This window comes from Saimiri boliviensis, chromosome 7 (genome assembly GCF_048565385.1).
Source record: "Saimiri boliviensis isolate mSaiBol1 chromosome 7, mSaiBol1.pri, whole genome shotgun sequence".
In the NCBI taxonomy this organism is placed as follows: Eukaryota; Metazoa; Chordata; class Mammalia; order Primates; family Cebidae; genus Saimiri; species Saimiri boliviensis.
In genome coordinates, this window is record NC_133455.1 from 105909050 (window position 1) to 105924798 (window position 15749).

Below are 15749 nucleotides of genomic sequence, written 5' to 3' on the forward strand. Positions count from 1 at the left end.
AGTGGCAATTAATTCCCTTAGCCTTTGTTTGTATGGGTAAGTCCTTTTCTCGCCTACATTTCTGAAAGACAGGCTTGTTGGATATAGAATTCCTTTTTGACTGTTCATTTCCTCAGCACTTTCAATACATCATTCCACTCTCTCCCAGTTTTCAACGTTTTTTGTTGAGGTGTTCGCCAATAGTTTTATCAGGGTACCCTTCTTTTTGATGAGTCTCTTTTCTCTTGCTGCTCTAAAGTTTCCCTCTTTAAGACTTTTGTCAATTTGATCATAAAGCATTCCCTCTGTGAGGAATACATTCTAAGGCTGCCATCAGTTGGAAACTGTTTCTGTTTATGTCTTCTGGAAACAAATTTAATGCCTTTTTCATCTTTGCTTATCACACATTGTGACTATAACTTCTGCAGTCTGAGGTGCAACAGCAAAACTAGAATAATTTTTTTTCTTCGTAATTTCATGGGTAGAAGATTTGTTCTTACCATAGATCTTAGCAAACTCAGCATGCCATTTTTTTTCTTTCTTTATTAAGTCAATAACTTTTACCTTTTCACTTGATGGCTTCTCTTTGGCATATCCAAATTGCCAGCATCATTTGTGCTTTGAAGCCATTATTAAGTAAAATAAGTGTTACTTGAAAACAAATTTCAACGCCACAACAGTCAATCTGATAACAGATGACTACTAAGTGACTAAAGCATGCTCTGTGTCAATATGCTGGAAAAAGGTATAATCCACATCCTGGACAAGAAAGAGCAGGACAGTGTGAGATTTCTTCACTCTGCTCAGAACAGAATGCAATTTAAATTTTGTGAATTATTTCTGGAATTTTCCATTTATTATTTTCAAACTGTGGTTGACTGCAGGTAAGTGAAAGCATTGAAAGTGAAACCAAGGGATAAAGGGGAACTACTGTAATGTGTCTCAAAAAAATATTCTCTGGGAGGGTCCTTCTTTAGATTCTTTGAGCTTCATGAATCAGGATGTCTATATCTCTCTGGGAAGTTTCAGACATTATTTCCTTAAATAAACCATCTGTTTGTCTCTTCTCTTGCGGCTTTCAGAAATCACATATTTATTATTTTGATGATACCCATAGGTTAGTATGCTCTCTCTTTTATTTTTTTTAAGACAGGGCTTCACTCTGTCACCCAGATTGCAGTTCAGTGGTGTGATCTTGGCTTACTGCAGCCTCTGCCTCCCAGGCTCATGATTCTCCCACCTCAGCCTCCTGAGTAGCTGGGACTGCAGGTGCAGACCACTCTGCCTGGCTGATTTTTCTTTTCTTTTCTTTTCTTTTTTTTTTTTTGAGACAGGGTTTTACTATATTGCCCAGGCTGCTCTCAAACCCTGACCTCAAGCAGTCCACCTGCCTTGGCCTCCCAAGGTGCTGGGATTACAGGCCTGAGTCGCCAAGTTCAGCCCAGGATGTCCTCTTTACTCTTTTTTTAATTGTTTCTCTAACTGACTAATTCAATGTGACCTGTCTTTAAGTTTGCTAATTTTTTTCTTTTGCATGATTAAATATGATATTGTACCTCTTTTTTGAATTTTTCAGTTGTCATTTGTATTCTTCAATCCAAGATTTCTATTTTTTTATGATTTCTATTTTTTATTAACTACTGATTTTGTTCATGCATTCTTTTTCTGATTTCATTTAGTTGTCTGTTTCCCCTTCCATCCCATTGATTTTCTTTAATATGATTGTTTTGCATTCTCTTTCAGACAGTTCATAGATGTAAATTTCTTTACGGTTGTTAATGGCACTTAGTACTTTGCTTTTGTGGTGTCATGTTTATCTGATTTTTTATTATCTGTGTAGCTTTGCATTTTTGTGTTTGCATTTAAAGAAAAAATACCTACTCAAATCTTTACAGATTGGCTTTAGCAGATATTGACCTTCACTTTCTTTCTTTTTTTTTTTAATTGCATTTTAGGTTTGGGGGTACATGTGGAGAACATGCAAGATTGTTGCATAGGTACACACATGGCAGTGTGCTTTGCTGCCTTCCTCCCCTTCACCTATATCTGGCATTTCTCCCCATGCTTTTCCTCCCCAACTCCCCACCCTGCACTGTCCCTCCCCCATTTCCCCCCAACAGACCCCAGTGTGTGATGCTCACCTCCCTGTGTCCATGTGTTCTCATTGTTCAACACCTGCCTATGAGTGAGAACATGCGGTGTTTGATTTTATGCTCTGTGTCAGTTTGCTGAGAATAATGGTTTCCAGGTTCATCCATGTCCCTACAAAGGAAACGAGCTCATCGTTTTTGATGGCTGCATAATATTCCATGGTGTATATGTGCCACATTTTCCCTGTCCAGTCTATCATTGATGGGCATTTGGGTTGGTTCCAGGTCTTTGTTATTGTAAACAGTGCTGCAATGAACATTTGTGTGCACATGTCCTTATAGTAGAACGATTTATAATCCTTTGGGTATATACCCAGTAATGGGATTGCTGGGTCAAATGGGATTTTTATTTCTAGGTCCTTAAGGAATTGCCACACTGTCTTCCACAATGGTTGAACTAATTTACACTCCCACCAACAGTGTAAAAGTGTTCCTATTTCTCCACATCCTCTCCAGCATCTGTTGTCTCTAGATTTTTTAATGTTCGCCATTCAAACTGGTGTGAGATGGTATCTCAATGTGGTTTTGATTTGCATTTCTCTAATGACCAGTCATGATGAGCATTTTTTCATATGTTTGTTGGCCTCCTGTATGTCTTCTTTTGTAAAGTGTCTGTTCATATCCTTTGCCCTCTTTTGAATGGGCTTGTTTGTTTTTTTCTTGTAAATCTGTTTTAGTTCTTTGTAAATTCTGGATATCAGACCTTTGTCAGATGGGTAGACTGTAAAAATTTTTTCCCATTCTGTTGGTTGCTGATTCACTCTACTGACTGTTTCTTTTGCCGTACAGAAGCTGTGGAGTTTGATTAGGTCCCATTTGTCTATTTTGGCTTTTGTTGCCAATGCTTTTAGTGTTTTGGTCATGAAGTCCTTGCCTACGCCTATGTCCTGGATGGTTTTGCCTAAATTTTCTTCTAGGGTTTTTATGGTGTTAGATCTTATGTTTAAGTCTTTAATCCATCTGGAGTTAATTTTAGTGTAAGGTGTCAGGAAGGAATCCAGTTTCTGCTTTCTGCACATTGCTAGCCAGTTTTCCAAACACCATTTATTGAACAGGGAATCCTTTCCCTATTGCTTGTTTTTGTCAGGTTTGTCAAAGATCGGATGGTTGTAGATATGTTGTGTTGCCTCTGAGGCCTCTGTTCTGTTCCATTTGACCTTCCCTTTCAAGGTTCCCAGCCTGATACGATTTCTTCTGGGTCATGTGACTTTTGCTGGTTCATACAAGGAGCAGAATATATATGGTCTCGTCTCAAGATGGATTGGACTTTGGGCAGCAGAACTGGCACTAGGGCAAGGGTGTGCTTTAGATTCAACACTTGGCTCCACAGATGGCAGGGCTGTTACCAGGTATACTGTTGAATGTTTTTCTCTCCAAGTTCTTAGGAGGGCTCCCACTGTGTCACTAGGTAGATCCTTGGTCAGGCAGAACTGGTCTTGGACTATGGCTGAGGGGGGCTAGAATTGAGTTACAGGGGTGCTTCAGGGTCCACAGCTGAGTTGAGCATTTTTAGGTCTCTTTCCAGGGTCACAGACAGATGTACCTCCTGCCAGGTTCTTGGTTGGGCAAGACTGCCCCAACTGCGTCCAAGCAGAGCTGGAGATGGATCACAGGTCTACTTTAAGATCTGTATTCAGCCTGAGATCAGCTGGCCTATTGCTGGGAGCATGGATGAGCATGTTTTCTATAAAGTCCATTGGTGGACAGAACTGTTCTCAGATCACAGCTGAGAGGAGCTGGAACCAAGTTAAAGGGCTCTTTCAGTATGTACAGTGGGACCTAAGTTGGGACTGCCACCAGGGCATGAATGGACATATCTTTTAGAAGGTCCCTGTGTCGTCAGAAATGCTCTCAGACTATAGGTGAGAATGGCTGGAGCTCAATTATAGGGCCACTTTAGGGTCCACAGCTGGGGCTGAGACCAACAGGTCTGTTGTACAAAGTGCATGTGGGCATGACTCCTCCCTCATTCCTTGGTGGATGATTCTGGTGGCAGGACCAAGGCCAAATGGAGCTGTAGCCAAGTTCACAGGGGAATAGGTTGTTTCTGGATCTGTATCCAGGACCACTGTTCATAAGCCTGCTGACTGGGTACAGGCTTGCCCTCTCAGAACAGCCCTGATCAGTCTTGAACTTCGTATCCGAATCCCAAAGCTTGACAAAGGTACTTTTTTCCATAGATAGCTGCCAAATTATTGTTCTGTGGGAAGATATGAGTAGAGGATCTTCTATTCTGCTATCTTGCTAACTCCTAGAATAGTTCCTTTATAACAATTGTAATAGATGAGGTTTCTAATTGCTCAGCAGACACTTATTCCAAACTCCCAGACTTTCACACTTAAAAATGTGCCTCTGAATAAATATTTAATTTTATAGTAACAGTTAACATATTTAGACCCATGAAGTAACATTAGAGTAAGGAAGTTCCAGGTGAAAATGCAGTAATGATATTAAAAATAATAACTTGTGGATTATATGCTCTGACCAGTAGAATAGACACTGGCATGAAGTATTAGAATACCCTTTTTTCACCGGAGGTTAACCAGGCAGTGCTGGATAACAGGGAGGCAAAAGGTTCTGTGAAGGAGGCTGGGGAGGCAAAGAAAGTGGGACACCAGAAAATTGGGACCCCAACTGTTTACCAACCTATACAGTGATATGAGTGCATCCTGTAAAGTATATATGTTCATATATATTCATAGCATCCTTGTGAGAAATGCATTTGAAAAGCCAAGAATGTTGAGAAAATACCCTTAATACCAAAAAAACTTTTAATAATAATCAATATTTATCTATTCTTCATGGAGGTTGTCATATTTCTTCTTGGAAAAAAAAATATGGTGATTTCATTCAGAGTTGCTTGAGGTTTCTCAAACTCAAACAAAATAAAAAACACATAGACTTAACCTGGAGAAAATTTTGCATAAGTCCCACTATTCTTACTATATAATACTTGCAATTTCTGTCTACTGAATTATAATAGTTAGAATTTTTCCCATAATTATTTAATTCATTTGAGTTTCTGTGATCAAAGTTACTCTAAGCCATAACAGGAGACAATCTGTACTCTTTATATTTTAGAGGTCATGAGTCAAATTCTTTTGAAAATTTGCCATTTTAATAAAATAATGAGGTTTAATAGGAATGTTCATTTTCTAAAATTTTAAAAAATAATGTATCTTTTCATTCATGAGAAAAAATATAAAAAGGATTTCTTTATATATATTATATCAAAGTATAAATTGCTTCAAATAAGAAGTTGTGAAAAGGAAAACCAAATTTTTGGCTTAGAAGTTTGCACTATGTACAATTGAAAAGAAAATTCTATGAAGATTCCTATTATTTTGTATGATTTTCAATTATTATAAGACATTAGAGAGCAAAACCAGTTTTGTTAATCGCCAAAATGGGTATGTGTTCTACGATGTTATTTCACCTCTGTTTTTTCTTCTGTTTTCCTTTTTATTTCTTGTATTTTTTATCTGATTAAATATATTTGAAATAATTTTTTTTCTTATAATTCTAAACAGTATCTAGTTATCAGTTTAGCCCTGAAAGCACAGGCATAACTACATTACAGACAATTCTCTGGCAGATAAAATTTTCACCACCCACATTTCTGATCTACTTTAAAAGTCAGTGTTAAAGACTAATTTGAGTATTTTTCTGATTTTTAAAAATGCTTTAGTTTCAACTAACCCTTGAACTCTATCCGTGTATACTTATGCAAGATTTTATGGTGGCTACAAAGATATGTAAGAGAAAATGTCAGCGTCCTAATATCTTATAGCAGGGGGCAGATGCTCTGACATGGAGAGAGGTCACTAGACCACAAGCCATGGATAATAAATGTCCTATGAGAACAGGCTACATTGTTGACATTTAGAGGTGTTCCCTATATGGAGCTTATCATGTCTTGGGGATGGTTATGTGTCTGGTGTAACTATCCCCGTCCTTTGTAGAAGGATAATTCTACAAAGATTTCCTCAACCATTCACCATCTGCCTTATCTCCTTAGGTTGCATGTCCACTACCCTTGGTAAACAATGTACATGTTTACTAAGAGCCACATACCAATGTTTTCTTGGGACACTTACTGTACTAACCAAAATCATTTTTTAATATTGTTGTTGTTAATTATTTGTTCCGTAATTATTGTCTTAATGTTCTTTAGGGAAAAATCTTGGAAGAGATACTATTATAACATTTTCTAATTGCTCTTTTAAAAAAGCACTTAAGTTTTTTGTTTTATTTTCTTAAAGTCTTGCTCTGTTGCCTAGGCTGGAGTGCAGTGGCATGATCTCGGCTCACTGCAACCTCCACCTCCCAGGTTCAAGTGATTCTCCAGCCTCAGCCTCCTAAGTGGCTGGGACTACAGGTGCACATCAGTGTTTGGCTAATTTTTTTTTTTTTTTTGTACTTGTAGTAGAGACGGGGTTTTACTACATTGGGAAGGCTGGTCTTGAACTCCTGACCTCAGATGATTCACCCACCTTGGCCTCCCAAAGTGCGGGTCAACTTTGTTCATCTTCCTTTTGGTGAATATACATTAGTGTAGGCACTTGCAAGGAGCAGGCATTTAATACAACACAGATAACATCATTCTCTAGTATCTGTATTGTATGCTTTATGTTCTTTAATGAATGTCTTGTTCCTTACAGGACAGTGCTTTTTACTCTGACGTCTGTGGTTGTACTTGTGATTACAACGGACTGGATCAGCTGGGACAAGCTGAATCGGGGATTTTTGCCCAGTGATGAAGTTTCCAGAGCATTCCTTGCTTCTTTTATCTTGGTCTTTGACCTCCTTATTGTGATGCAGGTAAGTGTATTTCCCTTCCCTCACCTATGCTGTTGCATGCTCTGTTCTCAGTATAACAAACAGGCTATGGCAACAGGCTCCATAAACCTAGTTCAGTATGGCATTTACAGTTACAATTAATGGGGCCTTCTTTCCTACCAGCAATTATACTGGTAGGAAAAGCCAATTGGACTTTTATAAGAGGGGCACCAAAATTGTATTTTATGAACGTTGCAAGGTGGGCCCCTAGAAACCATATAGCACATTGGTATTTTCTGCCTAGACTTTAAGGGGAAAAAAAAGCACACCCAGAAACAAAAACCACAAAACCCTGTCATTTAGTAAATGGAAAGCTGCAGAAATGAGGATGATATAAAACCGGCAATGCAGGGAAAAGCAATTGTCAAAGCAACTCGGGGTTTTATAGCAGTTGAAATGGAGTGATGTAAAAATTCTTCTGGTTATAGAAATTGTTACTTTCAGTATTCACCAGGGATCATTCCATTTTCATGTAAACAATTTTTCTGCCCTGCTTAGCAACAGATTTTTCACACAATAGCATCACAGTAACCAGTGTTACTCTTGTAATTTGGTGTGACTGTTTGGGGTTTTAGGAATATTCTTTTGAATGGGGCAGAAAGAGACACTAGCTATTTCTTGGTACTTTATCTTGCTCATTAAATATCCATCCATTTGCTTGATATTTTCTTAATGCTTTCATAAGGCAATTTTGCTTTTTTTCTCTCCTGAGGCATCGTAAGTCACCAGACCAAAGACTATGATTACTGAAGGAATACTCCATTGTATTCTGAATTTATGTGAGATTTCACAGGATAGCAGATGGGTTTTCTCATTTCTAGAGGCAAAAACAGGCCTTTATGAGAGATATTCAGTGTTGTCTCAAAAGAGAATAGCAGTTTGTTTTTATTTTTTAATTTGTTAAATAATATATCCTCAGCATTAGGTTCAAGATGGTTCCTTGAATATATTACTAGTTTAATGGATAATATTTTAAAATACATTATCATTTTTAAAAATTACTTGAAGAGATAAAATAGAATACTTTTGTCTCATTTGAAAATAGATGAATTTCTTATTTCCTGAAATAGCAATTGGAAAACTTTGGACTTTGAGTCAGACAGCATTGGTAGGTTCTAGATCTGTCTGTTACTAAGCTGTAAGATGTCCCATAGATATCTACAGAATTGAATTTTTAGCATTTATGTAATAATGCATCATGAATTACTTATATGAAGGCTATTTTTATCTTCCTCTATTTCCTAACTAATATAATGCCTCATGTAAAATATCTCCATTGTCCAAATGGCCTACCGACACCTCTCTGAACCCATCTTAAAGTCAGTGGTATTAGTAACCAAGTAGACTCTTGTCTAATTGAATTTGCTTACATCCATACATTTGAGAGCATAAATTATTTGACTGTTCATTACCATCCTCTTGCTTCTACTCTATTTGTGTAAGTTTTAAGTATTCTTCCAAGAGTTCAATAAAATCAAGGACTTCAATTGGGAAAATACAACATTGTAATTTACAGATACTATGGATTCACTCAAAAAGTGCTTAATAAAGACAAATGGAAGAAAGAAAGGATAGTCAGGATTTATATAGGCAGAATCAGCAGGATTGGAAAGGGAAAGACATTCTAGATGAAAAAAATATCCTAACAATGTAAAATGTCAATAACATGCCTGAAGTGTTCAGAGAGTAGCCAGAGTACAACTGACCGAAGACGAAGAGTTTATGCTGAGGAATATTTAAGTGTGGACCATTTTGGCTACAAGTAACAATAACCCTGCCAAGCTAATTTAATCAAAGGAGGAATGCATAGCTGCATTATAGGGACAGCCTACCCAATTCAAGAGGAGGGATGTGTTTGCCTCTAGGAACACATGAAAACAGAGACCAGGGTATAACAAGGAATCTAGACCCAGCCTTTATTTTCCGTCTCTTATCTTTTATATTTCTTCTTCTCTCTCTTTTTTTTTCCTCCTCTTATTGTAAAGCAGTCTTTCCAGGTTTCTCATTCAAATGGAAGAAAATGGCTACTGCCAACACCTCAGAAGGCAAGCACCCTCTAGCTGTGAGGCCTGATTCCAGATTTCTTAGGAAGGAATTGCAGGAACTCATGGGCTTAACATGGGCGGCTGTGATGATGAGGTCATCTGGAAGAAAAGGGGAGAGAGGTTGGGCTATAAACTCCAAATTAATAGGTTTCTAATATAAAGATGAATAAAAAATTAGCCCCCAAATTTAGGTCCCTTATCTCCTCTTTTCTCTCTTCCCGTAAGTCAGCTAGCCAAGCCTATCGATTTATCTTTCTCTGTGCCTTTAATGTCATTCTTTCTCATTTCCAAAAGTCAGAGCATGGCTATACTTCAGATCAGAATGGTAAAGGTGATGATAAACGCAAGCTATGGGGAAATTCATCTCAAATATTCTTTTCCCAGATCTGATGGACTGATCCTTTGTAACTATTTTTAATGGATGGCGTAAGGGATATGAGGCATTTCTATGGACTCCTCTATGAAATTTTTAAGATACAATGATAAAGCTAAGGAACAAATTCCAAAAGAATTTTGTAGGTAATGGAATCATGGAAGCCAGTATAACAATCCTCTATAATTTAGAGCATTCATTTTAAACTCATGCCTAAAATAAGAAATGAAAAAGAGCTATTTTCAGACAAGTTCATTAATATCATAAAGTCATGAAATTTTAGAGCAGGAGGACAATTTAGAATCACTTTTTCATATCTTGAGTTTTAAAGCTGAAGCCCAGGGAGGTTCTCTAACTTGTCTGGGGACATCAAGTCAGTCCGTGGCAGGACCTGATGTAGAGGCTGGGTCTTCTGACTACCCCCATGGGCAGTTTCTAAGTCAAGGTTTATTAGCCCTGGAGTTGGGCATGAAAAGGTACCTTTGAAGAATGTTGTCCAAGAGGCTCACTGTCAAGTCTAGTTAGATTAAATGTGGAATCCAATAGCAGGAGGCCGTAATGAGAACACTGCACAGTGAAATGAGGAACAAGCTACTACGAAGGGCACAATGGTGCAGTGAAAATGCTACTGGACTAGAAATAAGACAGGAGTTGAGGGAGAGAAGAAGGCAGAAAAACTAAAAGTTTAACATTCATTGAGCACTTACTATGTGCTGGGCACTGTCCTGGATGCTTAGATGTACTTTATTTCATTTAATCTTACAAAACCTTCCAGTAAGAATCATATTATTAACATTATCTTTAATTTTACAAATTAGAAGAAAACGAGAATTTCCTAAGGCACACAGATAGAGTCTGGATTCAGCAGAATGAGGATTTTAAAAAAAGATCTTTTTGACTTAAATGACCATACCTTTTTCATAACTTATTGTATTGTTATGCATATAAAATGAAATAATATACTGTATACAATGTTGAAAATAAAGCACATTGCAGGTGACAGGAAGCTTAGTGAATGATGGGAACACTCTTAGAATAGACTAAAGTCAGGGGATAGCATTACTTAGTGGCAGTGTGACCTTAGTTAAGTCAGCTCATTTCTAGGAATCCACTTTTCTCATTGATAGCATGACAGTATTTTCCTTTGTCTGGTTACAAGATTTTTTATGATAGTCGATTTTTAAAAAATGTTTGAAGTGTGATGTTTTTACATGTCAAAAGTACATAATATGGATAAAAGAAAATTTAGTTGAAAAAAGTTTCAGTTGTTTTTTGAATTACAGTTGATCATTCAGACCTTCTTTGGTTTTAACTAAGAAAAACTATAATAATATGATATATAAAGAATTTGGAGTATGAGAAGCAGTGTAGTCATAACCTACAAATAGAGGTATATTCTAAGGCAGTGATTCTCTCTGTTACCAGATCATAGGAATCACTGGAACCTTTACAAAGATGTGGGTTTTCTGGATCAGAAAAGCTCTCGAAGTTTCTTGTTTAGTAAGTGTGGAATGGTGTCTGGGAATATGTTCATTTAAATCATTACAGATGGTGCTTGCAATCATAGTTACCTGCATTAGAATCAACTGAGTTTTGCTTAAAAATGCAGCTTCCTGGGTCTTCCTCTTATATTTAGTAGTATGAGAATCACTAGGGGATTCTGCCTGAAAATATGAGTTTTAAATTAGACTGATTGTGATTTCTCAGCTCTCATGGAACTCTGGTAATAAGTGAATGTTTGCTATTTCTTTGATCAGATGCCCTGTACATGATAGAACTGCAAGAAAATTCTAAACTGCCAGATAATAGTCTCAATTTATTACATTCAAAGAAGTTTGGAGAATTGTTGAATTTCTCCTATAAAACTACATCACTACTGTTGTGTATCTGTGGAAAGCTGAAAAATAAAACTAAGTATATTCTTGGTATATTTTTCTCTAATTTTTATGTATATGTGTATGTGTGTATATACATATATATATGCTGAAAATGATATTCATGTCTGAGAGATTACCATTTGTTTAACCTTTGATTTCGATAGCTTAGAACATTCATTTGGCAAGTTGAATAAGATCTAAAGCAGAAACAGCAGGAAATCAGGGAAGTACATATATCTCAGTTTTATAACAAAAAAGAAAAAAAAGATAAGTAATTATTTATAATCCCTTCCTTAGCCTTCTAAAGAGGATGAATGCCAAGAAAGACCTTTTGTTTTAGTGAATAGGGTGGTGGGTGTAGATGCAAACTGGACAGCTCAGGAACCTCGTTGAGTATTCCTGCCTATACAGAAGGTTGAAACGACTTGTTATGGGGAAAGAAAGGGCAAGGACATAGAGATGACAGCTGCCACAGCCAACAGAAATTGTAACCGAGAAGATTTTCAGAATAGTTGTGCTCTGTTGTACACAGTATTCTACATCCAGCTTCCCAAGACATTTTCAGATAATATTAAAAATATACATATATTTTTCTCCCATTCTTTGACATTCGATGACCAGGTCAGTCCTCCTCCTTACATGCTAGATGAGTTTCTGGACAAGAGCCAGGGGAAGGAAAAGGTTATGGGAGACCAAGGTACATTTTTTTTTTAATAATTTCAACTTTTAAATTCGGGGGGTACTTGTGCAGGTTTATTACATGAGTATATCGTGTGAGCTGATGTTGATGAATGATCCTGTGAATGGTCATAGGATGATGATCCTATCACCTACAGTATGCGTAATCCTATTACCCAAGTAGTAAGCATAGTACCCAATAAGTAGGTTTTCAACCATTGTCCCTTCCCTTTCCTCGCTAGTAATTCCTGGTATCTTCTGTTGCCATCTTTATGTCCACATGTACCCAATGTTTAGCTCCCACTTATAAGTGAGAATGTGCAGGATTTGGTTTTCCGTTCCTGTGTTAATTCACTTAGGATGATAGCCTTCAGCTGAATCTATCTTGCTGTAAAGGACATGATTTTTTTTCTTTTTCATGCCTATGTAGTATTCCAGGGTGTACATGCATCACATTTTCTTTATCCCATGTACTGCTGATGGACCCTTAGATTGATTCCATGTTTTTTTCTGTTGTGAGTAGCACTGATACACCTGTGATTGCACATGTCTTTTTTGGTGGTGGAATGATTTATTTTTTATTAGGTATATACCCAGTGATAGGATTGCTGACTTGAATGGTAGTTCTGTTTAAGTTCCTCGAGAAATCTCCAAACTGCTTTCCAAAATAGTAGAACTAATTTACATCCATACCAGCAGTACATAAACATTCCTTTTTCTCTGCAGCCTCGTCAGCATCTGTTATTTATTTTTATAGTAGCCATTCTGACTGGCATAAGATGGTATCTCATTATGGTTTTGATTTGCATTTCTCTGATGATCAGTGATGATGAATATGTTTTCATGTGCTTGTTGGCTGCTTGTGTGTCTTTTTTTTTTTTGAGAAGTGTCTGTTCATGTTCCTTTGTACACTTTTAGATGGGATTATCTGTGTTTTGCTTATTGAGTTGTTTAAGTATATTACAGATTCTGGATATTAGACCTTTGTTGGATGCATAGTTTGCAGATATTTTCTCCAATCCTGTGGGCTCTGTTTCTCTGATATTTATTTTGCTGTACAAAAGTTCTTTAGGCCTCATTTGTCAATTTTTGGCTTTGTTACAATTGCTTTTGAGGACTTAGTCCTAAGTTTTTTGCCAATTCTGATGCCTACAATGTTATATTCCAGGTTTTCATTGAGGATTGTTATAGCTTGAGATTTTACATTTAAGTCTTTAATCCATCTTGAGTTAACATTTCCATATGATGAAAAGTAGGGGGCCAGTTTTCTCAGCACCATTTATTAAATAGGGAGTTCTTTTCCTATTGCTTATTTTTGTTGACTTTGTCAAAAGTCAGATGGTTGCAGGTGTGCAGCTTGTTTCTGGGTTCACATTTCTGATCTATTATTCTATGTGTCTATTTCTAGACCAATATCCTGTTGTTTTGATTACTGTAGCCATGTAGTGTAGTTTGAAGTCAGGTAGTGTGATGCCCTAGCTTTGTTCTTTTAGCTTAGCATTGCTTTGACTCTTCAGGCTCTTTTTTGGTTCCATATGAATTTTAGAATTTTTTTTATAATTCTGCGAAAAAAGACATTGATTGTTTAAAAGAATGGTGTTGAATCTGCAGATTACTTTGAGCAGTGTGGACATTTTAATGACATTAATTCTTCCAGTCCATGAACACAGAATGTTTTTCCATTTGTGTCATCTCTGATTTTTTTTCAGCCGTGTTTTGTAATTCTCCTTGTAGAGATCTTCTATATCCTTGATTGGATGTATTCCTAGGTAATTGTATGTGTGTGTGTGTGTGTGTGTGTGTGTGTGTGTGTGTGTGTGTGTGTGTATGTGTGTGTATGTGTGTGTTGGGGGGGATATTGTAAGTGAGATTGTATTCTTGATTTGGCTCTGTGCTTGAACGTTACTGGTGTATAGAAATCTTGAACATTATTGGTGTATAGAAATGCTACTGATTTTTATATGCTGATTTTGTATCCTGAAATTTAACTAAAGTTATTTATCTGGTCTAGATAAACCGTTTGGCAGAGGCTTTAGGGTTTTCTAGGCATAGAATCATATTGTCTGCAAACAGAGATAGTTTGACTTGCTCTCTTCCTATTGGATGCCTTTTATTCTTTGATTTGCCTGATTGCTCTGGCTAGGACTTCCAATACTACGTTGAGTAGGAGTGGTGACAGCAACCTTGTCTTGTTCCAGTTCTCACGGGGAATGCGTCCAGCTTTTGCCCAGTCATAATGATGTTGGCTGTAGATTTTTTATAGATGACTCATTTCTTCTATGTATGTTCCTTCTGACCTTATCTTCCTGGTCATTATTCCCATCTTCCCTCTCCTACCCGCACCTCTTACATTTTATACTCTAATAAATTTTGAAATACCTCTTGGTTACCCAATTCTGCCTTCTTTTTTAAAAAGTACAAACCTTTGCATATGCAATACAAGGCCATTTCTCCAGTGTGCATGCTTCATTGCCCTCAGCCAACCAACCCTCAGCTTATATGCTATCCTCCCTGTGAAGTCTCATCTGCCTCTCTCAGATAAACTGCAGTGCTTTTTAAAAATTATTTATTCTTGGCAATTTTTAAATATTTCTATTAGAGTTATTTTACTGTTGCATTTAAATTTGTTTGTTTGCATGTATTTAATTGTCTTACTAAAAAGTTGTAAGAATTACCTAGAATAGTTCACGTCAGACATAGCGAATATTCAACAGATATTGGCTGAATTTAGACCAGCACTAAACCAGTTCCCGACAAGTCATTGGGACTCAATATTCACATTTTAAAAGAAAGATTTTAGAATATTGTCAATGGGGAACAATTTTATATTTTCATTTGTTTAGGATTTTGGATCAATGTACTTGTATGAGCTATTCTTAAAATAAATTTTCTACATGAGAATCATATTTGAATTGATCAGAAATTGAAAAATTTGCTTTACAGGGATTATTTAAAGCCTGCTGACATTAGACAATTCCTGCATTAAATTTAGCGTAGGCTGTAGAAGTGTTTATGATGTAATTCAATTTTCACAGTATTTTGCAAAGCATAATCATCATAGATCCATAGCAGATTGTTTGTGCGGACTCTTCTATGCATCTCTGAGCCCAGCTTTTCTTCTGGTAAACTCTCTTAAGTGAAATTCGTAAACTCTACACATGCCATTGGCATACTCCTAGAGACAGCCACAAAGAGTAGCAAAGTTAGGGAGTGTGATTGCTTCTCCCTGTATTATGAGGCAAGCTAGGAAATTTCTGAATGCAAAGTCACCAGGAAGAAATTCTGAACATGGCAGGCCCTATTTTGTCTTTCCTAATCCCTAGAAGAAGGAATAGGGGTAAAAATATTATGATAAAACCTGGATTCATTTTGCTACTGCCTGCAGGGATATATCTGGTGACTCCTACCTGGAGGTGCTTCCTTGAGAATGGAGTGATGGAGAATTGCAATCACAGACTTTCACATTAGAAGTAAAAACTTACATTATGATGGGTGAAAAAACTATGCCAAATGAAGTACAACTTTAAAAGCTTGTAATTCTTAAGATCAGCCATAGATTATTAACTTAGAAAAATAACAACTATGTATTTTCAACTGCAGACTACTCAATATTAATAACATTAGTTTGAGTTGTATATCCAGATAGAGAATTGCTCAAGGTTTCAAGTTTAGTGGTAAATGTATCTTTATATATTTACTATGCTGTCTGTAACAAAATGAAAATCCTGTTTATTTGATGGAAAGAAAATGATAGTTTGTAGGCTTTCACAATAAAATGAGAAAACTTGAAACAGGGATTCTCGTAAGG

General features: G+C 36.7%; 1 protein-coding gene across 5 annotated transcripts in view; it reads left to right on the forward strand.

Moving 5' to 3' along the window:
• TMEM117 (transmembrane protein 117) overlaps positions 1-15749 on the forward strand; it is a 515768-nt gene that overhangs the window by 432503 nt on the left and 67516 nt on the right. For all 5 annotated transcript variants that reach the window (XM_074403160.1, XM_039461745.2, XM_039461746.2 and 2 more), the window contains one exon: positions 6791-6950. In XM_074403160.1, coding sequence (XP_074259261.1) covers positions 6791-6950 — 160 coding nt within the window. The remainder of the gene's footprint in view (positions 1-6790; positions 6951-15749) is intronic.